This window comes from Sphaerodactylus townsendi, linkage group LG01, assembly GCF_021028975.2.
Source record: "Sphaerodactylus townsendi isolate TG3544 linkage group LG01, MPM_Stown_v2.3, whole genome shotgun sequence".
Classification (NCBI taxonomy): domain Eukaryota; kingdom Metazoa; phylum Chordata; class Lepidosauria; order Squamata; family Sphaerodactylidae; genus Sphaerodactylus; species Sphaerodactylus townsendi.
This window is the reverse complement of record NC_059425.1, coordinates 13,537,362-13,565,254: the sequence shown is the minus strand read 5'-3', so window position 1 is coordinate 13,565,254 and position 27,893 is coordinate 13,537,362. Positions and strand designations below refer to the sequence as shown.

General features: G+C 50.4%; 1 protein-coding gene across 1 annotated transcript in view; it reads right to left on the bottom strand.

Annotated features, from left to right (window-relative positions):
- The window catches only part of ANXA9 (annexin A9), a 27,783-nt gene extending 57 nt beyond the window's left edge, over positions 1–27,726 (bottom strand). Inside the window, exons 1-13 of the mRNA XM_048508554.1 lie at positions 27,674–27,726; positions 24,666–24,829; positions 22,318–22,414; positions 20,086–20,180; positions 19,286–19,399; positions 17,091–17,175; positions 15,218–15,297; positions 13,552–13,611; positions 7,814–7,907; positions 6,302–6,397; positions 3,793–3,851; positions 2,416–2,538; positions 1–707 (exon numbers count right to left, since the gene is read on the bottom strand). The exon at positions 1–707 is cut by the window's left edge and continues 57 nt beyond it. Coding sequence (XP_048364511.1) covers positions 645–707; positions 2,416–2,538; positions 3,793–3,851; positions 6,302–6,397; positions 7,814–7,907; positions 13,552–13,611; positions 15,218–15,297; positions 17,091–17,175; positions 19,286–19,399; positions 20,086–20,180; positions 22,318–22,414; positions 24,666–24,740 — 1,041 coding nt within the window. The 5' untranslated portion in view covers positions 24,741–24,829; positions 27,674–27,726 and the 3' untranslated portion in view covers positions 1–644. The remainder of the gene's footprint in view (positions 708–2,415; positions 2,539–3,792; positions 3,852–6,301; positions 6,398–7,813; positions 7,908–13,551; positions 13,612–15,217; positions 15,298–17,090; positions 17,176–19,285; positions 19,400–20,085; positions 20,181–22,317; positions 22,415–24,665; positions 24,830–27,673) is intronic.
- Positions 27,727–27,893: the final 167 nt, after the last annotated feature.

Here is a 27,893-nt window from a genome sequence, read left to right as displayed (position 1 = left end):
AAGTCAGTTGTGACTTGATGGCAAAAACAGGCACACAATTTTTTGTGTGTGGATACGAGGAGGGGCCTTCTGTCCTGGTACAGAACAGCCAAATTGAGTCGCTCTGTTTTCCCTAAGTGATGTGGCCACAGTTTGGCTCCCCAGCCTGAGGAGACCATGATGCTAAGATCCCTGATTGGCTGGGACCATTCAAGGATAGTAAAAGAAAGAAGGGGTTAAAAGGAGGCCGAGAAGAAAACCAGCAGGGAAAACCGGAGAAAGCACAATTGAGGGGGCAGCCAGGGGGGGGGGGATATTTTTTCAACACTCTCCACAAAAATTCTACACCGCCCCCCCCCCCTAAAAACTGATAGTCCCCTTTTGCACCGATCTAGATTGGCAGCAGCAAGAGACTTGGAAGAAGCTCAGCTGTGCCTGTCCTCGATTCAGTTTTTCAAACTCGTGAAAAGCTCGACTGCTGAGAGCACAAAAGAATCGGCACAAGCGGCCAATCCGGATTGCTGTGGGGGACTTCGTTGGCACACACCCCACGTCATCTTTCGTGGCCAAAGCTGGCATAAATTGCAGGTGTTGCAAAGGGGAGAATAGTTTCCCTAGGTATTCAGAGATAGACTGCCCAGTGAAGATCTTCACCAGAGAGAACTTTACAGATCTTCCGCCTTGCACAGTCCCAACAAGATCGCCTGGTAATTGCCTTGCGTTTCAGCCTGGAAGGAAATAAAGAGAGATTTTAGAGCCATTTGCATGAAGTAGGTAGGTAGGTAGGTAGGTAGGTAGGTAGGTAGGTAGGTAGGTAGGTAGGTAGGTAGGTAGGTAGGTACCCTGTTTCCCCAAATATAAGACATCCCCTGGATAATAATAATAATAATAAGAAGAAGAAGAAGAAGAAGAGGAAGAAGAGGAAGAGGAGGAGGAGGAGGAGGAGGAGGAGGAGGAGGAGGAGACTCAAAGGGGCTTACAATCTCCTTGCCCTTCCCCCCTCACAACAAGCACCCTGTGAGGTAGGTGGGGCTGAGAGAGCTCCGAGAAGCTGTGACTAGCCCAAGGTCACCCAGCTGGCGTGTGCGGGAGTGTACAGGCTAATCTGAATTCCCCAGATAAGCCTCCACAGCTCAGGCGGCAGAGCTGGGAATCAAACCCAGTTCCTCCAGATTAGATACACGAGCTCTAAACCTCCTACGCCACTGCTGCTCCTAAGACGTAGTAGAGGTTTTGCTGAAGTGCTGAAATATAAGGCATCCCCCGAAAGTAAGAGACGTAGCAAAGTTTTTGTTTGAAAGCATGCCCAACGAACAGAACACAGAAAAATAAGACATCCCCTGAAAATAAGACATAGCGCATCTTTGGGAGCAAAAATTAATATAGGACACTGTCTTATTTTCGGGGAAACACGGTAGGTAGGTAGGTAGGTAGGTAGGTAGGTAGGTAGGTAGGTAGGTAGGTAGGTAGGTAGGTAGGTAGGTAGGTAGGTAGGTAGGTAGGTAGGTATGTTTAGCTGCTCCTGGGCAGTGTGAAATAGTGGAAAGGCAAGAGCCAAGAACCTCCAAAGGCACTCCTTTTCAAGCCCCCACTAAAAGTCCCCGCGGTCTTTGGGATGAGAAGGAAGGTCTGCCCTTACATTTTATGTGTTCTCACTGTTTAAAAAAATTTTAAGACAGGAAAATTCAAGATTCAGGGCCGGGGTCTGGGATTTTGACTGAGAGGAGGCGTGTGAACTTTGAGTGCCAGAAGTCTGGGTCAAACGGAGGAGGACAGCTCCTTAACGCCCAACTCATGATCTCCCGATTTCCCTAGTGCAGTGATGGCGAACCTTTTTGAGACCGAGTGCCCAAATTGCAACCCAAACCCCACTTATTTATCGCAAAGTGCCAACCCGGCAATTCAACCTGAATGCTGAGGTTTTAGTTTAGAAAAAAACGGTTGGCTCCGCCTCATCTGCTCGAGCAGGGGCCAGCCTGCTCTAGCCTCCAGCAAGTCCCGCGTGCATCGCTCTGTGCCTCTCTAGCATCTCTGCCTCCTCTGTGCCCCCCCCCCTCGGGCAGCAGCCACCCGGAGCACAGGCACCAGGCCCGCCAGCCGAGTCCTCCCTGCTCACTGCAGTCTGCGCACGTCGTGCTCAGTGGCCCAGGCCAGCCTAGGTGTGTGTGTGGGGTGTGTGTGTGATTTTCCGCCCCCCACATGACAAACTCTGTGTGCGCGTGCCCACAGAGAGGGCTCTGAGTGCCACCTCTGGCACCCGTGCCGTAGGTTCGCCATCACTGCCCTAGTGATGCTCCTGGTTGGGGCTAAGATTTTCCATACTTTATTTCAGATGTAACCTGACCCCACAAAACAGCACAACCACACCCTGCTAGTTCAGTCATCCACCAGCCCCCCCCACCCCCAGTAAAGGCCTGAACAACGCTGAGATCTCACCTGGATGAACGAATAGAGGGAAATCCCGTAGTGCTTCTTGAACTCGGCTCGTATGCTGAGGAGGTCGGTCTCGCTACGGGAAATCAGGATGCGAATCAGAGTTTTGTGGACGGCAACCGGACCCTTTGGAGAGACGGAGAAATTAAAGTGTGTGTGTGCGTGTGTGTGTGTGTGTTGGGGGTGTCAGGTTAAGAGTGAAAGGCAACTGTTCATGTGTGTATTCAAACAACCCACCTCTTCCAGGAAGCGGTTGAAACAATCTCTGATCACGCACTCCCTTCCAAAACTAAGAAGAAGAATGCACGACTAAAGTGTGGCTGGAATTTTCCTCCCGTAAGATCACATTTTTGGAAGCTCTCTGGGGCAGAGGCCTAACTTGTCATTCTGCAAAATACCTGGGCAGTGTAACAACATACGCAGGAAGCTACCTTATAACTGAATCTTTGTCAATCAAAGGCCCCTTCCGCACCTGCAGAATATGCCTGGACAGCGTCACAACATACGCAGGAAGCTACCTTGTAACTGAATCTTTGTCAATCAAAGGCCCCTTCCACACATGCAGAATAATGCACTTTCAATCCACTTTCAATGCACGTTGAAGCTGGATTTTACTGGGCCGAATAGCAAAATCCACTTTTGGTTTTAATATTTTTGTTATTTCATAAAAACAATATAATATATGTGAATAATACAGGTAGGGACCAAACAAAATCACTTTCAAACAATTGTCAATGGATTGAATGTACATTATTCTGCATGTGCAGAAGGGGCCAAAGTCAGTACTGGCTACTCAGACAGGCAGTTGCTCCCAAGGGTCTCAGGTTGAAGTCACCTACTGCCTGGTTCTTTTCTCTGGAGATGCCAGGAATTGAACTTGGGACCTTTTGCATGCCAGGCAGATACCCTGCCGCTGAGCTGTGACTAAGTGGCAGCCATCAGAAATTGGCCAAATTTCCCAGAAGTCTCCTTTATTCTGGAAGACCACTATTGAGTGGACAGCAGGCGACCCAGTTTAAGCTCCCGCAGCAGAAGGGGCAATTTGGTACAAAGCTAAGTTGCCCCAATGTTGCCCCAAAGAATGTTGCCCCAATCCCTGAACCAGGCCATACTGATAGGTGAAAAATTGAATTGTCCTTTAAAAAATGGGATCTCCTCTGGCCCGCCTGCGCCGGAAAGGTGCCATAGAGCAGTGGTGGCGAACCTTTGGCACTCCAGATGTTATGGACTACAATTCCCATCAGCCCCTGCCAGCCTGGCCAATTGGCCACGCTGGCAAGAGCTGATGGGAATTGTAGTCCATAACATCTGGAGTGCCAAAGGTTCGCCACCATGGCCATAGAGAGACAGTTGGGCAGACTTGCGTGGAGAGACGCTCACCTTAATCGCTTGGCGGAGTCTGGCGGCAAAATAAAGCGGGGTGTTCCGCAGGACCGAGACTGCCAAAGAGAGAGTGACAAGGACATGAAAAGTACCCTGTGAGATCAGGCCTAGACAGGAACCAACTAGCCCAGTATCCCGTTCCTGATAGCATCCAGAGCTGCTTCCCAGAAATCTGAAGGCCCTTCCTAGTTGCTTTCTGTCCGCACCGCACAATTACCCACACAATTGATCCTTGTAGCAAGGAGTTCCACAGGATAATTATGCAGTGGGAAGAAGTGTTTCCTTTTGTCTGCCTGGAAACTGCAAGGCAGGGCTTCTGTACCTTTAAGCACAGGTGAAATTTGACCAGGTAAGCTGTTAAATTGCATCTGAACCCGAGAAAAAAAAACTTGAGCTGTTTGGATTCTTCCTCCAAGAGAGGGTTAATATCTTGTTATCTACGCAGCAGTCTTATGAGGTAGACCACACCAATATGCTGTCACTGCTCATTTAATTAATTTCATGGCTAAATGCACATTTGAATGCTGATCTCCCCTGGTCCAAGCTAGACACATCGCTGTTTTAAACCAGGTGTTATCTGTTGTTGGCTCAGTTCCTCGTAAAGTGACATATTGATGGAGGTGTCAGACATCAGGTTCAAACCTGTTAATGGGCTACGTCTGAAGCATTCTGGCTGTTTCAAACAGTGCCGATCTTTGCCTTTTTCACAGCAGTTCTTTTCACTTTTTTAATGCAAATATTATTATTATTGTTGTTGTTGTTGTTGTTGTTATATCTATCTATCTATCTATCTATCTATCTATCTATCTATCTATCTATCTATCTATCTATCTGTCTGTCTGTCTGTCTGTCTGTCTGTCTGTCTGTCTGTCTGTCTGTCTGTCTGTCTGTCTGTCTGTCTGTCTGTCTGTCTGTCTGTCTGTCTGTCTGTCTGTCTATCTATCTATCTATCTATCTATCTATCTATCTATCTATCTATCTATCTATCTATCTATCTATCTATCTATCTATCTATCTATCTATCTATCTATCTATCTATCTATCTATCTATCTATCTATCTTAATATACCGCCCCATCCCCGAAGGGCTCTGGGCAGAGGTGGGATCCAGCAGGTTCTCACAGGTTCCCGAGAGTAGGTTACTAATTATTTGTGTGTGTCGAGGGGGTTACTAATTGATGATTTTGCCACGTGATTTTTACCTTAGTTATGCCCCTCTTCTCAGCAGTAGCGCGCAGAACTTGAAGCAGTCTTGCAGGAGGTGCACTAGCGCAGGTGGCAGCCTCGCTCTGCATGCATTCCCACCCAAGGACCAGCGCAGTGGCTATGTCCTTGCCACAGCCCCGCCCAGGAATGCCCCACCCCCAGAATGCCCAGCCACGCCCCATCGGGTGCCCCGCTTCCAGCCCCATTGGCGCTACACCACAGTTTGAATCCCACCACCATGGGAACCTGTTACTAAAATTTTTGGATCCCACCACTGGCTCTGGGCAGTGTACAACATAAAACCATACATAAAATCATCACACAGAGCTTCCATAAATATAATAAAAACAGCAGTTATCCTAAGATGGCATCCCACCTAAACCGAATCCTCCTAAAAAGCGGAGAGAGAGGCAGTGGGTCCAGATGGTATCAGGACCTATGGATTCCCGGCCAATGGGTCCCCGATAATACAGGGGACCCATGAACTGGGGCACAACTCAGCTGGTATCTCCAAAGCGCCCGTGGAACAACTCAGTCTTTACAGGCCCCTGGCGGAAATCACCAAGGCTATCCCCGTAAGAGACCCAGACAGCTGGAGGGAGAGGTGTTCCCATCAGGCAGGGCCAGGAGCCGTAGCCCCTGGGCCCGGGGAGGCCAGACGCATCATTTAGGGGGCAGGGATCTCCAGTAAGTTGGCCTCTGCCTAACACAGAGAATGATAAAACAAACACCCAACTGCAGCAACTCAGAAATGCAAAGGGTGGTTTTTTTTTCACCCTGAAAATGGACGGAATGTGTTTTCAAAACAAAACAAAACAGCTCAGCGCTGCCTGGCCTTGTAAACAGGACACAAGCGGTTGGTGTGAAAAGAAAAATCTGGGCCACGGAGTGAAACACATCTCCCCATGACATGCCTCTGAAGATGCCAGCCGTAGATGTGGGCGAAACGTTAGGAGCAAAAACTGCCAAACCGCACAGCCTGGAAAACCCACAACAGCCTATTAGAAAAACCCATTAGCTGCCAAGAGCCAAGACGGGCGTGTCTGAAAAATCCGGCTGCTGAAACCGATGAGGAAGGCTGTTGAAAGGGCGCCTGGCTAATTGCCCCTCGTTTAATGAATGTCTGATCTTGGCCACGAAACGTGGGAAATGATGGAAAACGAGACCCCTTTGAACATGTGCAGAATGCATTTCCACAGCCAATCGCCACACACATTCTGGATTCAGACAAAGAGTTTAACAACAATGCTGCCCAAGACGCTTCCTTTGGGGAAATCGCCCTGTTCCAAGGCTATACCTACCCAGTGTCAAGACAGCAACTTGGGCATTACCCTGGAATACTTTTGCCACCGTGTCCTCCATCTGGAGCCCAGTTATCTTGTGGTACAAGCTGAACACTGCGAGGGAAAGGAAACGGTCAGTTTGCATGTCCCAAAGTTTTGGAGGTTGGGGGATTTAAACCAGTTATACTTTATAAGTGCCCCTGAAAAGGCTATTGAAGGCTTCTGGCAGAGTCAACTGGCTGTTCTGGATTTTAATCATCGATCACGGTTCAGCGCGGTTCAACCTTTCTACGCGATCTATGGTTGGCGTCTTCGGAGGCATGTCGCAGTAAGATGCATGTCATTTTACGGTAAGAGAAGCACATCTTACTGCGACATGCCTCCAAAGACGCCAACCATAGATGCCACGAAAGGTTCGGAGCAAAAATTACCAGACTGTGGCGAGATTGCCCGGAAAACCCACAACAGCCAATCAGGGGATCTTTTGATTCGGGGAAAATCGTGATGGAGCTTCTTGAATACAGGTGGTGTTAGATGCTAGATCTTTGGTTCAACAGGGTTGCCAACCTACAGGTGGGGTCTGGAGATTCCCCGGAATTGCAACTGACCTCCAGACTGCAGAGATCAGTTTCCCTAGAAAATGGCTGCTTTGGAGTGTAGACCCATCCCCCAAATCCTCCCCTCCCTAGGCTCCACCTTAGTGCCAGTGTAGCGTAGTGGTTAAGAGCAGGTGAACTCTAATCTGGGGAACCGGGTTTGATTCCCCGCTCTGCCACTTGAGCTGTGGAGGCTTAACTGGTGAACTAGATTAGCTTGTGCACTCCCACACACACGCAAGGATGACCTTGGGCCAGTCCCAGTTCTTCGGAGCTCTCTCAGCTCCACCCACCTCACAGGGTGTTTGTTGTGGGGGGCGGGGAAGGGAAAGGAGATTATAAGCCCCTTTGAGTCTCCTTACAGGAGGAGGAGGAGGAGTTTGGATTTATATCCCCCCTTTGTCTCCTGCAGGAGACTCAAAGGGGCTGACAATCTCCTTGCCCTTCCCCCCTCACAACAAACACCCTGTGAGGTAGGTGGGGCTGAGAGAGCTCCGAGAAGCTGTGACTAGCCCAAGGTCACCCAGCTGGCGTGTGTGGGAGTGTACAGGCTAATCTGAATTCCCCAGATAAACCTCCACAGCTCAGGCGGCAGAGCTGGGAATCAAACCCGGTTCCTCCAGATTAGATACACGAGCTCTTAACCTCCTACGCCGCTGCTGCTCCAGGAGATATAAATCCAAATTCCTCCTCCTCCTCCCGCCCAGGAATTTCTTAGCCAGGGGTGGGGGTATGGGGATGCACAACCTTTTCTACTGGAACAGCCATGTACAGTTTGGTTCCCTCGCTACACGGTAGAGTGCAATCTTATGCAGAAATACTCCAGTCTATGCTCACTGACACCCATGGACTTAGACTGCATTAATTCAACAGATTTTCGCAGCAATGATCCCGCATCCAAAAATCTCAGAGGAAGATTGCAGGGCCGCCTTACCTCTGTTTAGATGTTCAGGGCTGCGCTGGGTGAGGATTCTGACCCATTTATTCTCATCCAGCCTGGCTGGGCTGCTGCCTGCATTCACCAGAGCCTGGAAGGAGACACAGCAAGCAAATCTCATTGGCTGTTCTGGCAGAATATTCTTCACTGAATCCTTTGGGCCACCTGCCCTGCAGGTGGGGTTGAGTGCCCTCTGCTATAAAAGAATCGGAGGATTCCAGAGATACTTGGGGAGGACAGAGTGAGCGCTGCCTTTTGGTGCAAGGACCGGGAAAGATTATGTGAAAAGGTGATGCCAAGGAAACAATAAACTTGCTCAAGAAGAACATTGTTTAGTTTCCGGGAATATTTTTTGCGAGATCTAGCAAAAACCATGATTTTGGTTTTCTGATAGTTAATTGTTAATTTGTTGGTGTTGCAGTACTCAGAGAATTGTTTCCTATGAGTTTCCTGAGCACCCACCCTGAAATGCTATAGCAGAACAGAGTCATCCGCGATAAAGCAGGGTTGGTAAAAAACGTGAGGAAAGCTTGGGGATGCGGGGTGCTGGTACCTGTCAAAAGTGAGAGGGAGGTCACTCAAATAAAGATTAAAAAGAGTGGGGGCCAACACGCATCCCTGTTTAACTCCTTTGTTAACCTCTATGGCAGTGATGGCGAACCTTTTCGAGACCGAGTGCCCAAATTGCAACCCAAAACCAACTTATTTATCGCCAAGTGCCAACACAGCAATTCAACCTGAATACTGAGGTTTTGAAGCTTAGGAAAAAATGGTTGGCTTTGAGGCATCGCGTTACTTGGGAGTAAGCTTGGTGGTGAGTCTCCGGTTGGCTTTGCTTTGGGAAGCAACCATGCAACTCTTGAACGGATTGTACCACAAATCCCTAGGAGGGAGTTTATCATCTGTAGAAGCAAGCCCCATTGCCAGCAACCGAAGCTTACTCCCAGATAAAGGGATCGCGTGCTTTAGTTCTTTGCATGAAAATCAGTGGGGTTTTTTTTAACAGTGCTTTACCAGGGCTACCTACACTGCAAGCCCGGGAAAACTAGGGTCTTAGGTTTAATAATGCCTTTAATAATCGGAGCCCAGCCCCGGCCCAGGCCAGCCTAGATGTGTGTGTGTGTGTGTGGGGGGGCGACTAGATAGGTGTGGGGGGCTGCCCCCCCCCACATGATGAGCGAGATTCTGTTTGTGCTGCGCTCCACAGAGAGGGGCTCTGAGTGCCAAACCTCCTGGCACCCATGCCATAGGTTCGGCCACCACTGTGTTCTATGGGGTCCGTCATTAAGAAGGCCTTCCTGAGAGCATCTCTATCATACGGCAGCTGGTGCCCTAATAGATTTGCCCTATGAGGAAGAGAGAAGTCTATCCTCAATACCTCAAGTGAGAAGCAAGCTTGGCCCAAGAGAAGTCCTCTTCTGGGAACTGTAAAGGCGTCCAAAAGCTGCCTTCAAATCAATGAAGGCGGCACAGAGTTTGCAGTGTGGCCTGCTTGCATATTTGGCTGCTAGGTGGGGTTGAAGGTGGGGTTGAAGGTTCAGTCCGAGGACATATTTTTGGTGCCAGGTCTAGCCTCAGAACGCAGGAACAGGAATGAAGGATATCCTCAAGGCAAGCAGGGGCATCCCATGTCTCCTGGCAAAGGCAATTTAGTCACGGGGGGGGGGGGGGGCCAGGTGCCAGTCAGGTTCCTGTGCCCGGCCTCTCCCGCGGCACAGTGACCCGGCTGACACCCGGCTGCTCCCCTGTGCCGGGGCACCACTTACTGGCTGAGCTGTGCGGCGTGGCTGCAGGCTGGCTCCCCCCCCCCCTCCCTGCAGACTGGCTCGTATATGTTTGAACTTTTTCATAATATAGACCAGTGGTGGCGAACCTATGGCACGGGTGCCAGAGGTGGCACTCAGAGCCTTTTCTGTGGGCACACGTGCACAGAGTTTGTCATTGGGGTGTGTGTGGAAAATCACACACACACACACCCCACACACACATCTAGGCTGGTCTGGGCACAATCTTTTACCTGGGAGTAAGCTCGGTTGCTGGCAATGGGGCTTGCTTCTGAGTAAACTCTCCTTGGGTTGTGCAGTTCACCCATTTTGAAGCATTGCACAGTTGCTTCACTGCCTACTCCCCAGTAACGCATTGGCAATCTCGGGATTTTTTTCTCCACCGCTTTGTTTCCTAAACTGTGTCCTCAGTATTCAAGTTAAATTGCCGGGTTGGCACTTTGTGATGAATAAGTGGGTTTTGGGTTGCAATTTGGGCACTCGGTCTCGAAAAGGTTCGCCATCACTGGTATAGACCTAGCCTGCTTAAATACAACATTTGGTGCTGTTGCTTATATTTTTTCCCCAGGTCCTGCAGGGAGGAAGGGGGGGGGCAGAGCCGCCTGCCGCCAAGCCCTGCCCACTAGCCTCCCTGCTGGCCGCCATAAGTGGGGCGCAGGGAGGTGGGCTTGGGGGGGAGGCGCCAGGAGCCGGTCATGCCCCGGGCGCCATTTTCATCCAGTACGCCTCCAAAGGCAGGTGCAGAGTATTTGTTTCCTTCTGGATTAGATGGGCCAGAAACCCAACTAAATCAAATTGCTGCAGTAATCAGAGCCAGCAACCACCTGTCCGGGGCTCCCCAGAGTAAACCCCGGCACATCTCAGTTTAGGTGAATGCCACTAATCTCAGATAGGAGCACCAGTGGCGTAGGAGGTTAAGAGCTCATGTATCTAATCTGGAGGAACTTCGGTTTGATTCCCAGCTCTGCTGCCTGGAGCTGCAATGTGGAGGCGTTTATCTGGGAATTCAGATTAGCCTGTGCACTCCCACACACGCCAGCTGGCATTGACCTTGGGCTAGCTCACAGCTACCGAGACTTCTAGCTCCCACCCATGCCTCACAGGGTGTTTGTTGTGAGGGGGGAAGGGCAAGGAGATTGTAAGCCCATTTGAGTCTCCTGCAGGAGAGAAAGAGGGGATATAAATCCAAACTCTTCTTCTTCATAACTAACAGGGCATTCAAAGTGAGCCCCAGAAGGTGTGACACATAAAAAGGATCTTCTCCAGAGGGAGCCCCAGTCTCTGAGCCCCAGAACGTACAAACTAACTTTGATCATGGACCACGCGCTTGGCCTTCACTAGTCAAGTTTACAGGGCGATATTCCAGATGAACAGGCTCCACACCCAGATGTGGCTAGCTAGAGCAACAGAAACGATCTTTTCTTATTCATGTATGTGCATATATGCATGCGTCTGTAATGACAATTGCATCAGCGTTACGTTTAAGGGCATAACAAGGGTGGGGCAAGTCAGGGCTCATGCCCCGGGTGCTTCTTGAGGGGGGGTACAGGGTGGCTCAGAGCCCCTCCGCCCCAGAGGCTCTGAGCACCACCGCAGAATTGTGCCCCCGCCCTGACCTCCATGTGGAGTTTGTGGGTGGGGGCTTGGGTCTGGGATTCAACTGAGTGCCCGCTCCACGTGGAGTTTGTGAGGTGAGCACAATTTGGGGCTGAGCTTCTCCAGGTCTAGCTTTAAACTTTGAGCTCTGCCTTGAAGCCTGCAGCTTAAAGCTGGACCTGGCCAGACAGAGGCCACCCTTGACCTTAACTTGTCAAGTAAAGATCTAGCTTAGGCTGACCAGACGTCCCGCTTTTGGCCCGAGCGGACAGGTCCCCGCCTTGAAGCTCAAGCTTGTCACGCTAGCACCCCACGGTTTTTTCCCAGTGTTCAGCTTTGGAAGCGCCGTCGCGACTGCCTTCTGGGGTGTAAGGCAGTGCGTCAGCCCTTCCTGAGGCGGTCACCGCAGGGAGTATCGGCCTTCTGGGCACCCCTGTTTCCCACCCCTGTGACAGGGGAGGCGGGGAAACGGGAGCCCCAGAAGGCAAACAGTGTAGCCTCTGCGGTTGACTCTTGGCGCCACAAGCATACCGCGGGTTCTGCATCCCACCCATCCCAGTTTGCAAAGGTGACCATCTGGTCACCTTAATCTAGCTTTAAAGCAGAGGCGTAGCAAGTGGGGAAAGCACCTGGTGCACCGACGCCCCTATCCCACCACGCCTCCTCTGCCACACACACTGCAAACACACCACAGGTGTTACCACTGCCGACCAATGTCACCCCCCACTCGTCCCCTTGGAGCTACGCCTCTGCTTTAACGTCTAACTTTAAAGTGCAAGCTCTACCCTGGCCAGGGCAGACTGTATACTGTTGGCTCCACATCCGAATGCCCTGGGACTTCAGAGGCGGAGGTTTGGAGGTTGAGAGCCAGCAATATAAAGCTAGATGCAGAGTTTGCGGTTCAAGGCTCGCCTCCACCTAGCTGGGCCCAGCTTTAAACTGTGGGTTTCGAGGCAGAGCCTGCACTTTAAAGCTCGACTTGGCAAAGCCCGGCCTTGAACCCACAGAGTTGTGGGGGTTGGGGACGAGGCAGCTCAACACTTGCCTCAGGCGCCATCTTTAGGCAATACACTCCTGACGACATTTTACCAAATTCACTGCAGTTGATTGTCTTTACTGAGAATATTGGTTCTCTGAAAACATTTAGGTTGCAGTTGATGCTTTGTGAGATCTCAGGAAGAGAGGCAAGAATGAAATGATGCAAATGAAAACGGGCATCTAGGCGTCCATTTTCATTTGCGTTATTTTATTCTTGCCTTTCTTCCTGAGATCTTACAAACCACATTCAGTCTGGCCACAACTGCATCTTACTGTTTTCAGAGAGCATATCCTGTGTCCTTCAAACTTCATTGGCTGTAGGGGGCGTGGCATCACCATGCAGCACCAGCAAAAAGTTAGTGCAGTTCAGAGATCAGAGAGTTCGACTAAGACCCAAGAGAACCAAGTCTGAATCCCGACTCTGCTGTGCAAACCTCCTGGGTGGGCCTGCCATACCTTCTCAGCCCACCCCACTTCACAGGGTTTGTCGTGACGATAAAGCAGAGAAGAGGAGAACAATGGCCCTTTTCGCACAAACCTTTTAAAACATTTTCAGGCAGAAAATAAAACGTTTCCTCCCTGGAGGGCCACACTGTTTTTCCCCCCCTTACATCTCGAAAATGTTTTATTTCCGGCTTCAAAACGTTTTTAAACTTAATCCCTTTTAAACCCTTCTTCTGGGTTTTGAAATGTTTTCAAACTATCTTCCACTTGCTGCCAGCGCATCTATTTCAATGATGGTTTCTCCGTGTTCTCTGTGCCGCTTCCTCGAACTTTCCAGCCAGCACCATTTTACCATTACTGCTGAGCCCACTCCATTCCCGCTCGCCTGTTTATTTTCATCGTTTCTGTGTGTTTTTAATTTCGGGAAGGGGATAAAATCTTCGAAGCATCTGTTGCACAAGTCGTAGAAAATTGCAGCAAGAAGCACTGAAGCATCAAGTCAACAAGTGACACACAAAAAGGGGGAACACCTATTGGTGACCATGAATTGGTATGAACAAACATCATCATAAAGGGCAAGGCAGGGGGGTGGGGGGTTTGAAAATGTTTTACAAATGTTTTGGGTGATTTGGGCAGGAAGGTCTAATGACTGAGTCACTTTGGATCCCCACTTGGGGGAAAGGTGGGGAATAAATGAAGTCAATAAAAACAGCCAGAGACTGGGATGCTCCTGCCGCGATCTGGTTTTTCCATGCAGTGAACAACTGCGAATATCCCCCAATCTGCAGAAGTGATTCAGGGTTTGCACAGCCAGGAGGTGACGCTCGACTTGCACCATCTGAAATCTCTGCCCCGCCCCCCCACCAGTCCCACCTTGGTATCTTGCTCAATCAGGACGTAGTCAATGACCCCAGAGTATCTCTCTCGGCTGGTCTGCGGGAGACAGAAAGACAGAACGTTAGGACTGACGTTTGACGGGGCAGCCTCCATGACCCATCTGATTGTCTCACTAGAAGGAAAACGGCTTCAAAAGCCCTTTGTGTTCCACAGAGTCTGTGTCAACTTCAGCAAACTGGGGAGGGGGCTACCGTGGCCCTGTCTTACTGGCCCAGGATAGTTCCAATAGATCGCCACTTTTGAGTGTGTAGGAAGTGAATTCTATCTATCTATCTATCTATCTATCTATCTATCTATCTATCTATATCTATCTATTCCGTCTGTCTGTCCGTTCGTCCGTCCGTCCGTTCCGTCCATTCCGTCCCGATCTGTCCGTTCCCTCCGTCTGCGTCCGTCCGTTTCCCTCCATGTCTCGCCCGTCCGTCCGTCCGTCCGTCCGTCCGTCCGTCCGTCCGTCCCTCCGTCCGTCCCTCCGTCCGTCCGTCCCTCCGTCCGTCCCTCCGTCCGTCCGTCCGTCCCTCCGTCCGTCCGTCCCTCCGTCCGTCCGTCCCTCCGTCCGTCCCTCCGTCCGTCCCTCCGTCCGTCCGTCCCTCCGTCCGTCCCTCCGTCCCTCCGTCCCTCCGTCCGTCCGTCCCTCCATCCCTCCGTCCCTCCGTCCGTCCGTCCGTCCCTCCGTCCCTCCGTCTATCATCCATCTATCATCCATCATCCATCATCCATCATCCATCATCTATCTATCTATCTATCTATCTATCTATCTATCTATCTATCTATCTATCTATCTATCTATCTATCTATCTATCTATCTATCTATCTATCTATCTATCTATCTATCTACCTACCTACCTACCTGCCTGCCTGCCTGCCTGCCTGCCTGCCTACCTACCTACCTACCTGCCTGCCTGCCTGCCTGCCTGCCTGCCTACCTGCCTGCCTACCTACCTACCTACCTGCCTGCCTACCTGCCTACCTGCCTACCTACCTACCTACCTGCCTGCCTACCTGCCTGCCTGCCTGCCTACCTACCTACCTACCTACCTACCTACCTACCTACCTACCTACCTACCTGCCTACCTACCTACCTACCTACCTACCTACCTACCTACCTACCTACCTACCTACCTACCTACCTACCTACCTACCTACCTATTTATTATACCGCCCTACCCCCAGAGGGCTCTGGGCGGTGCACAACATAATACATGGCAATATAAAATAAACAATATAGGCTCCAATGACCAAAATATTAAAACCCATTAAAAAGCAGACCGGATTGGCCAGGGATTCTGGACATTTTTTGCCTTTCTCTGGGCACAGAGCAGGGGCTACTTGGGAAGTGGGGGGTAGTTGTGAATGTCCTGCGTTGTGCTGGGGGTTAGACTAGATGACCTTTGAGGTACCTTCCAGTCAACCGTCCCTGAAAGTGGCATGAGTATACAGCCACCATACTGGTGCTGCACAGATAAGGGGCCGCTGGCACAATTGAACATGTGGAGTTTGGGGCCAGAACGCAGCTGGGGGGGGGGGCACGTACCCATGGAGAGCCTCCTGGCCTCTCCTCTCCAGAGCATGTCACAACCAGACTTAAGAGCAGAGCGCAGATACGGCCTGGGACATTTTTTTCCAGAAAAGATCCAGTTACCTTCAGCAGGGTGAGCAGGAGATCTCTAAAACAGCCGCTGCTTCGGAACACAAGGTCCGCCTCTAGGTCCGATTTAAAATCTAGATGTGGCAGAGAAAGCGGAGTGGGTTGTGGGTCGGGAGGAACAAATCCAGATTGTAAGAAAAGGTTTACACTTGGAGCATGGCATGGGGTGTGGAATCAGCTTGCAGAAACAGGATGTCTGGGACGGGACCAGAAAAGCAGTTGCTACCAAGAAACAGCCCAGATGGAAGCAGAAGTTAACAACTTGAGCAGTGTGAAAGGTTTCCAGTTCCACATGGGAACATTCCTGGGGATTTGGGGCGGGGGAGGGATCGAGGGGGGGGGGCAGGAGACAGGTCTCCATGGACAGAATGAAGATTAGGTATGCAGCAAACCCACTATGGCCAAATAAACAAAAAAACGGTTTTTGATAATAAAGAAAAGATTTCTTGTAACGTAACTACTACACCGTTATTATTATTGTTGCAAGCCAGATACAAGAAACAACTATAAACAAGTTAATTTTACTCTTCAAAAAATAAACTCCTCCAGCCCATAGCTTTGAATGTTCTTATGTAGGTAAATAATATGAGAGGAAAGCAGTGGTGGGATCAAAAATTTTTAGTAACAGGTTCCCATGGTGGTGGGATTCAAACTGTGGTGTAGCGCCAATGGGGCTACGTGGGACACGACGGGGGCATGGGCGGGCATTCCGGGGGCGGGGCATTCCTGGGCGGGGCTGTGGCAAGGACGCAGCCGCTGCGCCGGTCCTTGGGCGGGAAACGAATGCACGCAGGCGCAGGCTGCCACACACGCCGGTGCACCTCCTGCTAGACTGCTTCAAGTTCTGTGCGCTACTGTTGAGAGGAGGGGCGTAACTAAGGCAAAAATCACGTGGCAAAATCACCAATTAGTAACCCCCTCTCGGCACTCACAAATAATTAGTAACCTACTCTCGGGAACCTGTGAGAACCTGCTGGATCCCACCTCTGGAGGAAAGGATAAGTTGACATCCACAGTAAATCCCCAAAGCAAAATCTTTTTTAAACTTCTCAGTATTAGGTTTACAGTGGCTGCACACTGCAGGATCAAGGAATGAACCTCCAAAAGTTAATTTTGCTCTTCAAGAAGTCAACTCTTTGAAAAGTCCCGATTTAGGCAAAATAGCATCAGAAATTAGGATCAGTTGACATCCACAATAAATTACAATGACTTGATCCAGGACAACTGATCTCTGTAACTCTGTAAATTTAGATTTCTTCCATTGAAATCAACGAGACATCAAAATGTTCCATTCTCATTTGCAGTTGCTACCCACAATACCTCACTGGCATTGCGATAGATACTGACCTACCTTATAATCAGGGTGCTGATAAGGTATGTGAAGTATTTTGAGTGCCTAAAGAGGCGTAAACCTGTAGGTTTGCTAACCTCTTGGAAATCTCATGGAATCTCCAGACAATAACTGCCCTCCAGACTACAGAATCATAGAATCATAGAGTTGGAAGAGACCAGAAGGGCCATCAAGTCCAACCTCCATAGAAGGAGGCTGCACCATTCTCCAATAGACATCAGTTCACCCAAGGAAAATGTCTGCTTTAGAGGATGGACTCTATGGTATTATACCCTGCTTCGGTCCCTCCCCAATTGCCCCTCCCATTGCTCCACCCCCAAACCTCTAGGAATTTCCTGACCCAGATTTGACTGCCCTGCGTGCTGAGCATTACCAAGGATTCATTTCCTAGAATCTAAGCCTAAAGGCAAACATCGTAAAATGCGTCTAGCTTTAATACACCAGATCCGATCCAGGACCGCAATGTTTTAGATGGTAAGAAATAAGACCCCCTCCCTGAGTTGCTCCAATGTTTACCGTGCTTATAAAAATCCAAGATTTCCCGGAGCTGCTGGGTAGTCCGAGTGCAAAGGATTTCGGCCAGCGTGGCTCCGTCTGAACCCTGCAGAGAGGAAGAAGAGAAGAAGAAGAGAAGAGTTTGGATTTATATCCCCCCTTTCTCTCCTGTAAGAAGACTCAAAGGGTCTTACAATCTCCTTCCTCCCCCCCCCCCAACAAACATCCTGTGAAGTGGGTGGGGCTGAGACAGTTTGGAAGAGCTGTGACTAGCCCAAGGTCACCCAGCTGCATGTGTTGGAGTCACAAGCTAATCTGGTTCCCCAGATAAGCCTCCACAGCTCAAGTGGCAGAGCGGGGACTCAAACCCGGTTCTCCAGATTAGAGTGCACCTGCTCTTAACCACTAAGCGACTGAAGAGGGTGCAATCTAGTGAGGGTGCAATCCAGAGGTGGGATCCAGCAGGTTCTCACAGGTTCCCGAGAGTAGGTTACTAATTATTTGTGTGTGCCGAGAGGGGGTTACTCATTGGTGATTTTTCCACGTGATTTTTGCCTTAGTTGCGCCCCTCTTCTCAGCAGTAGTGCGCAGAACTTGAAGCAGTCTAGCAGGAAGTGCACCGGCGTGCATGGCAGCCTGCGCCTGCGTGCATTCGTTTCCCGCCTAAGGACCAGTGCAGTGGCTGCGTCCTTGCTACAGCCCCGCCCAGGTATGACCGGCCACGCCCCCGTCGTGCCCCGCCCAGCCCCATTGGCACTACACCACAGTTTGAATCCCACCACCATGGAAACCTGTTACTAAATGTTTTGGATCCCACCACTGGTGCAATCCAGTGAAGAGGGTGCAAGAGAAAGAGGGTGTAATCTAGTGACTTTATGAGGACAGCAATTCAAAAACATGTAGCCCTTTTGTAGGACTGCCAGTTCCAATTTGGGAAGTGTCTGGAGGTTTGGGGGCAGTGCCTGGAACTGGCAGATTTGGGGAAGGGAGCTCGGCAGGGCCATAGAATCCAGTCTCTGAAGCTGCCATTTCCTCTGGGGGAACTGGATTTATTTGTAATTGAGCTAAGGTCTAAGGGTCCGCTGTAATTCTGGAAGAATTCCAGGACCCACCTGAAAATTGGTAACCCTGGGTTGGGAAACCACTGCTTGGCAAAGACATACTGGCCATTTGCGCATTTGTGGTCTCCTTTGCACTGAGTGTACATAACCTTCGAGTTGGATTCTTGGATATGCACACGTTTTCCCCACTCCGGCAGCAACCTCGCTCTCAGATTAGAGAACCTCCGCAGTTTCTGAAAGCTGAAATGTGACTTTTCTTCTCCCTTCGCAGGGAGACCAAAGGGAATCAGCACGCGTTTCGCTTTCTTTGAGCATTCTGACTCCTCCTTGCCTTTCCCCACCTACGCAATCATCTCATTTCGTTTATTAAGCTTCTACACCACCCCTTCCCCAAGGATGTCCAGGGTTGGAGACCTCCAAGGAAGTCCAGGGTTGCTACACAGAGGCAGGTGATGGCCAACCACCTCTGAACATCCCTTGCCTTGAACACTCTATATTGGGGGCTTTCCCCACTGACAGAGTTGAACTGGTTTCTACCTAGGTTCGCCTCAGTGAATCCCCACTGCCACTGAGCTCAACATTGTTTTGTCTCGGTCCCCCCCCCCCCCAGAACTACGACATCCTTGTCACAGTTATGAACTACACTGCTGGAACAAGGTCGATACCACTTCAAAGCTTCGAAGTGGTGAAGCATCGAAACGACACCTCATCCGTTCAACCAATCACGAGCCGCTTTTGTGGCATGCGCAGAACGGGAGAGTCGTGGTGGGCAGAAAGCGCATGTAACTGTAAACTGTAAACTGTAAAGACTGTAAAAAAAAAAGAATGCTCCCGTTTTCCACCGTAGCACAAGCTCCAATCACGATCGAGGAGTGAAACAGGCACCAAGATGATCCCGCCCACTTAGCTCGGTTCCAGGGGGCCAACTCAGTTGCTGTGGGGACAGCCTGGAATCGCCCTCCACTGAAGGGAACCGAGTCGACCTTAGCTCCCTTCTGTAGTGGGGAAAGCCTAAATTGGTTTGCCTAAATTGGCTGCAACATGACAGCCAAAACCCCTAAATAACCTCCCCATAAAGCATCTACTAAAGACCGGGGCATTTTCCTCAAGCCTGTTGCCCAATTCATTTGGTGCGGAACGTGGGTCAGCCGATACCTTCATGGCCATTTTGATCTCATGAGCATCAAACTGGGCTGCTGGTTTCATCAGCCCCACCACAGCTGTCTCCAGATTCCCAGACACGGCAGCTTGCAGGGTCTTCAGCAGGTCCTAGGGAGGAAAAGCCAAGGAAGGTTTTAGAGGAGAGGTCCTCAAGGGGGTGTTTACTAAGTGTTTGTAGAAAGTGGGGGGGGGGACTCTGCTTGGCCACTGGAGATCTGACTGGCTGTGTGGATTTTTAAAAACACAGCTTTGGCAGAAGCTGCCACCACAGCACAAGGGTCTGAAGGTAAGCTGTGGCAGCCATTTTGTGGCTGGCTCCGCCTCCTGCAGCCCCCATTTTGTGGCTCCACCCAGAGAGTTGCCAGCTCCAGATTGGATTCCCTCTCTGGACAAAGAGAACAGGAATATACCCTCTGAGAGGGTACTGGAAGAAGCATTCCCTTCTGTTCGTCATTGTAGGGTAGACCTTTTATCATTTTGGTCGTCCTCCTCTGGGCACGCTCCATAGTGCCATAGAGTCCCCCTCCATAGTGCCATAGAGTCCACCTCCATAGTGCCATAGAGTCCCCCTCCATAGTGCCATAGAGTCCACCTTCCAAAGCAGCCATTTTCTCTAGGGAACTTATCTCTGTTGCCTGGAGTTCAGTCGTAGTCCCAGGAGATCTCCAGCCACTACCTGGAAGTTGGTGACCCAGGCTCCTGGCCACCATTGGCCTACCAGGACCTGGCTCGGTTTGTTGAAGGGATAGGCCCCCCCCCCCAACCCTCTGTTCTTCTCCCCTTCCCAACTTTACCTGTTGAGTGAATGCCTGGAAGCCTTTGGCAATCTGCTGCCTCTGTCCATTGGTCCTGTTGGTGAGCACGTGGATGATGGTTCCATAGTCCACGGCTGTCGGGTTGAGGGGGCGGAGAAAGAGAGAAGAAGAAGAAAAGGTTGGATTTATATCCCACCTTTCTCTCCTGTGAGGAGACTTAAAGGTGGCTCACAAGCTCCTTTCCCTTCCTCTCCCCACAAGAAACACCCTGTGAGGCAGGTGGGGCTGAGAGAGTTCTGAGAGAACTGTGACTAGCCCAAGGTCACTCAGCGAGAATGTAGGAGTGCGGAAACACATCTGGGTGACCAGATAAACCTCTGCCACTCAGGTGGAGGAGTGGGGAATCAAACCCGGTTCTCCAGATTAAAATCCACCTGCTCTTAACCACTACACCATGCTGGTGTAGTGAGAGAGATTGGTAGCCCTAACAACACTGGACAGAACACATGAAGTGCACGTGTGGTGTCATATTTTGAGAACAATAATAACAACAAATGCACTGTTTTATTCTTTCAAGAATGTGATTTTCAATTTTTCTCCGAACAATAGCCCCCTCTCCTGTAAACATCCTTTGCATTCTGCTACGCATGCAAAAAGTAAAAAAAAATTCTGTTGGCTGAAATGCTCGTGGGTAAAAGTATTAGCCTTAAGCATAAGCATAAGCATTTTATTGTCATTGTGCACGCACAACGAAATTTACAGCAGCATTCCTCGATGCACACAATTTCAGACTCATCCCCCATCCTCACTTTCCCCTTCCTCCACCCATCCCTACACAGCCCCAAACACATCAACACGAAGCCGCGGACTTTAGCATAGCCACGGCTCTAGAGTAGAAGCTGTCTCTAAGCCTCTTTGTCCTAGTTTTGATAGATCTGTACAATCTGCCGGATGGTAACAGTTCAAAAAGAGAGTGTGCTGGATGAGACGGGTCTCTCAGAATATTTTGGGTTTCCTTTAGGCTTCGGGAGTTATAGAGTTCTTCCAAGGAGGGGAGAGGACAGCCGATAATCTTCTGTGCAGTAGTGATCACCCTTTGGAGCGCCTTCCTATCTGCCACTGTGCAACTGGAGAACCATACACAGATACAATAATGTCTAAGTTTTAAACCTATTCCCTTGTCAGGTAGGCTGGTACTCAACCAGCTAGCAGTCCTTGGGGCCCCTGCTAATGTGCAAAGAAAAGTCCTGTTAACATAACAAAGCTGTCCTTGGAGATGTCAGGAAGACGGGCGTTAGAATTCACACTCAAGCCCTCCTGAGTAACTTCCAGAGACATCTTGTCGCCCTGTGCATTCCTCCCATGGCATAATGATGCCAGTGTTGCTTTGATCAGCACTTGAAGGATGAGAACCGTATATTGTGCTGTCAAAACGTCTCCTGGATTCAGGAATGAACCAGGTATCACGTGGGGTCAAGCTGGCACCTGAATGAACTGGTTGCCTCATTTCAATGCAAGATCTCCACCCAGGGGAGGTACCAAAGGGGCGTCTTTTAGATCGTGGGTTGCATGAAGAAGGCTTCACGTGTACAACATGTGGAGGGAGGGGCGATTTGACCTCACTGTTGATGCTGCGGTGATGCTGACTTCATGACTCTGTAAACTGCATAAGACCTGGAAACCCATCGTATTCTACGCTTCTGCCTAAATGAACATTGGTGCTGCAGCAACAATAAGCAATTATTTTATTTCACCCTACCTCTTGCCTCTTGAGTCCTAATTGGGCCAGGGCTCAGGAGAACATAATTGTTGTAATTTTGTAGACACAACACATGAATTCAATTTGGAGGGCCCAGAGGTGTACTGGCAGAAAATGGCACCTGAGGAAAGACCTAATTTTTGCACCACCACCCGCCCAGCACCATTTAAGGCCTCTCTCCTGACATAAGGGGGGAAGGTGGTGAGTTGGGGTTCCCAGAGCGCCTCTTAGTGGGGCTCCACCATAGCTGCACTCCTGGGGAGAGGCTGTGGACCCATAGCCAGGTGGCCAGATCTGACGAAGGGTCAATCCCCATTCTTGTTTTGGCTTCTCCCAGCTGCGCAGAACCAGGGCTGAGCTAGCGGGGGGGGGGGGCGGAGGCAGAGCGCTGGAATGAAGCGCCTCCCTGGAGCCGAGAGGCAAGTCCGGAGCATGCTGACCGAAGTAGCACGAAACCCACAGGCCGCCGCTTGAATAGAGCGATGTGATAATGATTGATCATAAAACGTTACCTTCACCAGCGATGGCATCGAGGAGAGTCTGGACATCACGCTCCACTTCAAAACTCAGGAGGGGCCGGATGGTCCCCAAAGTCCCCCAAACTGCAGTCTGGGGGGAGGGGAGAAAAAGGGACCATTAGAATCAGTGGTGGGATTCAAATAATGTAACAACCGGTTCTGGACCGGTTGAATGAGGGAGGTGGCGGCAGTTGGCGGGCCAACTGCTGCGCCCTCCTGGGAGGCTTGCTTCCCCCACCCCCGGAGGCTGGTGCACTTGGCTGGGGGCCAGGGACTTTTTGTGGGGCTGGGAGTTCCCCAAGGGAAGCCCTGGCTGTCCCAGGCACCCAGCTAAGGGCGCCAGCCGCCAGGTTTTCGGGCAGTGGTGGGATTCACCAGTTCGGCAAACTGGAGAAACAGTTAGCTACCGGTTTGCCCGAACCGGTGCGAACCGTCTGAATCCCACCACGAATTAGAATCCCAAAAGGGACACTAATCCTTACTCCCAAATCCTCCATCTCCTACAGATGCTCACTGGGTGACTTTGGGTCTCTGTCCCAATCTCTCTGCTCAGCCCACCTGACAAAATTGTTGTGATGTTGCCAACCTCCAGGCAGGGACTGGGGATCCAGATGACAGAGACCAGTTAGTCTGGAGAAAACAGCTGCTTTGCAGAGTGGGCTTCATGACATTATACCCAGAGGTGGGATCCAGCAGGTTCTCACCGGTTCCCGAGAGTAGGTTACTAATTATTTGTGTGTGCTGAGAGGGGGTGACTAATTGGTGATTTTGCCACGTGATTTTTGCCTCAGTTACGCCCCTCCTCTCAGCAGTAGCGCGCAGAACTTGAAGCAGTCTAGCAGAAGGTGCACCAGCGTCCGTGGCAGCCTGCGCCTGTGTGCATTTGTTTCCTGCCCAAGGACTGGTGCAGCAGCTGCATCCTTGCCACAGCCCCGCCCAGGAATGCCCCGCCTCCAGAATGCCCAGCCACGCCCCCGTCGTGCCCAGCCCAGCCCCATTGGCGCTACACCACAGTTTGAATCCCACCACCATGGGAACCTGTTACTAAAATTTTTGGATCCCACCACTGATTATACCCCAATGAATTCCCTCCCATCTCCGAACCCTGCCCTCCCCCTCCTCCACAATCTCCAGTGATTTCTCAACCTAGAGTTGGCACCCATGAGTGCAGATAAAGCATAAGACAGGAGGAACCTCAGCAGAGTAGAAGGTCACACAGTCTACCCTCCAAAGAAGCTATTTTCTCCAGGTTGGTCTTGGTCATCTGGAAATCGACTGTAATACTGGAAGATCTTCAGGTGCTATCTGTAGGTTTTGTTTTGGGATTTTTGCCGTCAAGCCACAGTTGACTCATGGTGACCCTGTAGGGTTTTCAAGGCGAGAGTGCAAAGTAGCTGAAGGGGTGAGGAAGGTATGACTAGACAGGTCGGCTGCGGGTGGAGGGAAGAAGTCCAGGGCAAAGCTGTGCCCACTGGCAAATCTGTCCTGCTCTGACAGCGAAGCAAAAATTATTTATTTTATTTTATCGAATTTATATCCTACCCTATCTCCGCAGGGCTCAGGGCGGGTCACAACATAGAATCAATAATACTCTCATTAAAAGTATTAAAATGTAAATACCAGTACAATATTAAAACAGTTAAAATAATAAAATAACACTTTCAATGCCAGACTATTAATAGATGTAAACAATTGATGGCAATGACTGATACATAATAATTAATCACCACATTAAATTAAAATCGTGCTCTAAGTGGATTTGCTTGCTGCGGAGAGAGTGGAGAGTGAAAGCGAGGCTAGAGGAAATATTGTCCATTCCAGAAACCTTGCCGCAGTGGACATTTGTCTCCACCACACAACAAATGCACTGTGCATAATCAGCTCTTGAGGACTTTATACCAGATTTGCACACTATATTGGCTTGGCTATGGTGCACTGTGGAGATTCTGGAGTCTGAGGCGCTCCACGAGTTTGTCGTTTCTGCACTTCTGCAGACCCACATGCACGTTTATGTGAAATATGTTTAGCATTTTTGGGCACTTGTCATGTTCGTGAGTGTCGTTTTGCAGCCTCTTGTTTTTGGCTTGTGTTCGTTTCTCCAGTGTCTCCTATTCCTCATTTTCCTGGTCATGTTTTCTTCCTTAACCACTGCACCTAACTGTTGCCATCCCTGAAGTAAAAGGATAACTCCAAAGCAGCATGGGCCAGAACTGACAGGGGGCAAAACATGCAGAAAAGATCCACGTCTGAGTAGCATCTTGGCCCACGCAAAATGGCGGCCTGCTCAAATGTTGTTATTGTTAGAGGAAGAAAGGAAGCCTGTGGACGTTTCTCCCACTCACCTTACTGGCCAGGGGCAACTGCTTGAGGATTTTATTTGCCAGGGTGACCTTCTCCGGCCTGTTGGCTGAGGGCATTCCTGGATCCACGGGAGCTGGCTGCAGGTTTTCGGAGACGGACGGAAGGGCGGCTGGAATCTCCAGCTCTGCAGCGAACAAGAATCCACCTGTGGTGAGGGTATTTTGTGAAAATCAAACAAATGGGCAGAATTGTCTGAGCATTCGGCCGGGTCAGGCCAGAATCAACTGAATTGGTATCCTGTTTCTGACAGTGGGCTGCCGGAGTCTTCCAGCCTGTCCGCGAGACAGAAATGGTGTCGGGAGCCTCCCGTGTGTTATTCAGAGGTAGACTGCGCGTGAGAGTGGAGGACTCATCTTAAATTCATACCAAATAGCTGCTGATAGATACATTTGATAATTAGAAGAAGAAGAAGAAGAAGAAGAAGAAGAAGAAGAAGAGGAGGAGGAGGAGGAGGAGGAGGAGGAGGAGGAGTTTGGATTTATATCCCCCCTTTCTCTCCTGCAGGAGACTCTCCTTGCCCTTCCCCCCTCACAACAAACACCCTGTGAGGTAGGTGGGGCTGAGAGAGCTCCGAGAAGCTGTGACTGGCCCAAGGTCACCCAGCTGGCGAGTGTGGGAGTGTACAGGCTAATCTGAATTCCCCAGATAAGCCTCCACAGCTCAGGCGGCAGAGCTGGGAATCAAACCCAGGTCCTCCAGATTAGATACACGAGCTCTTAACCTCCTACGCCACTGCTGCTTACAAGATTTGCTTGGCGAGATGAGACTCAGGATCTGTCTAACCCAGTACCCTGTTTCTAACAGTGGCCTGGCAGATTCCCCCCACACCCCAAGTGCCCAAACTGGCAAAGCTAACTAATTTGATGGCAACAGCACTCCTCTCTTGTTTAAACACTGCCTCTGGTGTTCCAAGGTATACTGCCTCTCTCCCTGGAGGCTCTGTTTACTTTGGCTTGGTTAATGTGACCTTTGCTCCTCCCATCTTCTGCAGATATTGAACTGCTTAGGTATAATGATCGGATTAAACTGTGCTTCTCCACCCTGCCAGATCTTCAGCTGAAAAGAAGGGACAATTTTTAAAAACTGAATTGACACAAAATTAAAAACAAACAAACAAACCGCCCATCACAAACTGCCCATCACAAGAAAGCAAAGGAGCAGCTGCGATGTTAAAAATTGCAACAGAGATTCTTGTGTTGCTTGACACTGGCAAAAGAAACAGAGGCCCCTTCCGCACATGCAGAATAATACACTTTCAGTCCACTTTCAATCCACTTTGCAGCTGGAATTTACTGTGCAGAATTGCAAAATCCACTTGCAAACCATTGTGGAAGTGGACTGAAAGTGCTTTATTCTGCATGTGCGGAAGGGGCCAAAGAAGATGCCAGATGAACTCTCTGTAATTTGGGGGGGGGGGGAAGCATTAAAAAGATCCCACCCTCTGGCCCCTTCCACACTGAGCCCTTTGGGGGAGGGAGGCTAATAATTCTAAAGAATAAAATAAATAAAAATAAAGACAGAATAATGCACATTCTGTCCATTTTCACAATTGTTTGAAAGTGGATGTTGCCATTCCGCACAGTAAAATCCAGCTTCAAAGTGCATTGAAAGCGCATTGAAAGCGCATTATTCCGGGTGTGCGGAAGTCTCCCTCAATCTCCCGCTTTGAGAAAGAACTGCTTCAAGGCATTTCCTGGCACCAGACTCAATTACCGGAGATTTGTGTGGGTGGACCCTGAATTGGGCAGCGTCTGGGGAGGGGGCCCGATCTCAGCGGAGTATCACGCTACAGAGCCTACCATCTGAAGGACCCGGTTCTCCCAGGAGAACTGATCTCTGAAGCAGTGGCGTAAGAGGTTAAGAGCTCGTGTATCTAATCTGGAGGAACTGGGTTTGATTCCCAGCTCTGCCGCCTGAGCTATGGAGGCTTATCTGGGGAATTCAGATTAGCCTGTGCACTCCCACACACGCCAGCTGGGTGACCTTGGGCTAGTCACAGCTTCTCGGAGCTCTCTCAGCCCCACCCACCTCACAGGGTGTTTGTTGTGAGGGGGGAAGGACAAGGAGATTGTAAGCCCCTTTGAGTCTCCTGCAGGAGAGAAAGGGGGGAGATAAATCCAAACTCCTCTTCTTCTTCTTCTGAAGACAGGAGATCCATTGTAAGTCTTAGAGATCTCCATCTCCAGGCCCCACCTGGAGATTGGCAGCCCTAGTGTACCTTCTGCCTTGTGTGGGCCCACGCAACTGATTTGGCTGGCGTTCCTGCCGTGCGAGCAGCAGGCCCTTCATAGGAGAACTGCTGCTTGCTTAAATCCATCGGCGTTTTAGACCCGCTCTGTGCTTGCCCAACCTGCCACTCTGCTGTTGAAACCACCCTGTAGATGCCGCGTTGCAGCACCGCACGTGAGAAGGAGCTCTGAGCATCCTTTACAGCCCCCATCTTTCCCTAGTTCCATGTCCACACTTTGCCACTGAAAATCAGGCAGAAACTCACAGGTGTAGATTTCTTTTCTGGGAGAATAGAAAAAGGCCCCGAGTAAGGAAGCTGACAACCCTACAGGGATGTTTATTATTTATCTGCTTTGTTTACATTCTGCCTTTCTCCCCAATGGGAACTCAAAGAGGCTTACAACATCCCCCTCTCCTCTCTTTTTATCCAAATGACAACCCTGTGAGGTAGGGCAGGCTGAGAGTGTGTGACTGGCCCCAAGTCACCCAGCAAGCTTCTGTGGCAGAGCGGGGATTTGAAGCTGCGTCTCCCAGACCTGAATACAACACTGTAACCATTATACGAGCCTTCCCAAATTCCAGGCATTCCAGAGGGAGCGCTGGCCAAATCTGACTACCTGGTCTGACCTCCCGAAAAAGAAGATGACGCAATCCACACAGTGTTGAAATCTCTGGCTGGCTGGCTGTCCTCAGGGGTCTGGCACAGAAAAGGCTCGGCTGCTCTATCTTGCCTTCCCGATCTGGCAGCCCCCAAACATACCTGTCAGGCCGGCGTTGCGTCCCAGTCTTTCTTCTGGATGGCGTCAGGGCTGCTGCCGAGGGTTACAGGTATCCCTGCCCCGCCCCGCAGGGAGGTCTGAGTGCCAAACCTCATTCCTGATAAGCCGAGAACTGGTTCGGCACGTCGTCGCTCTCCAGCCAAGCAGTTTCTGCCTTTCGCAAGGCACCTGGCCAGGGAGCCAAAATTCCTTCCTCCCTGG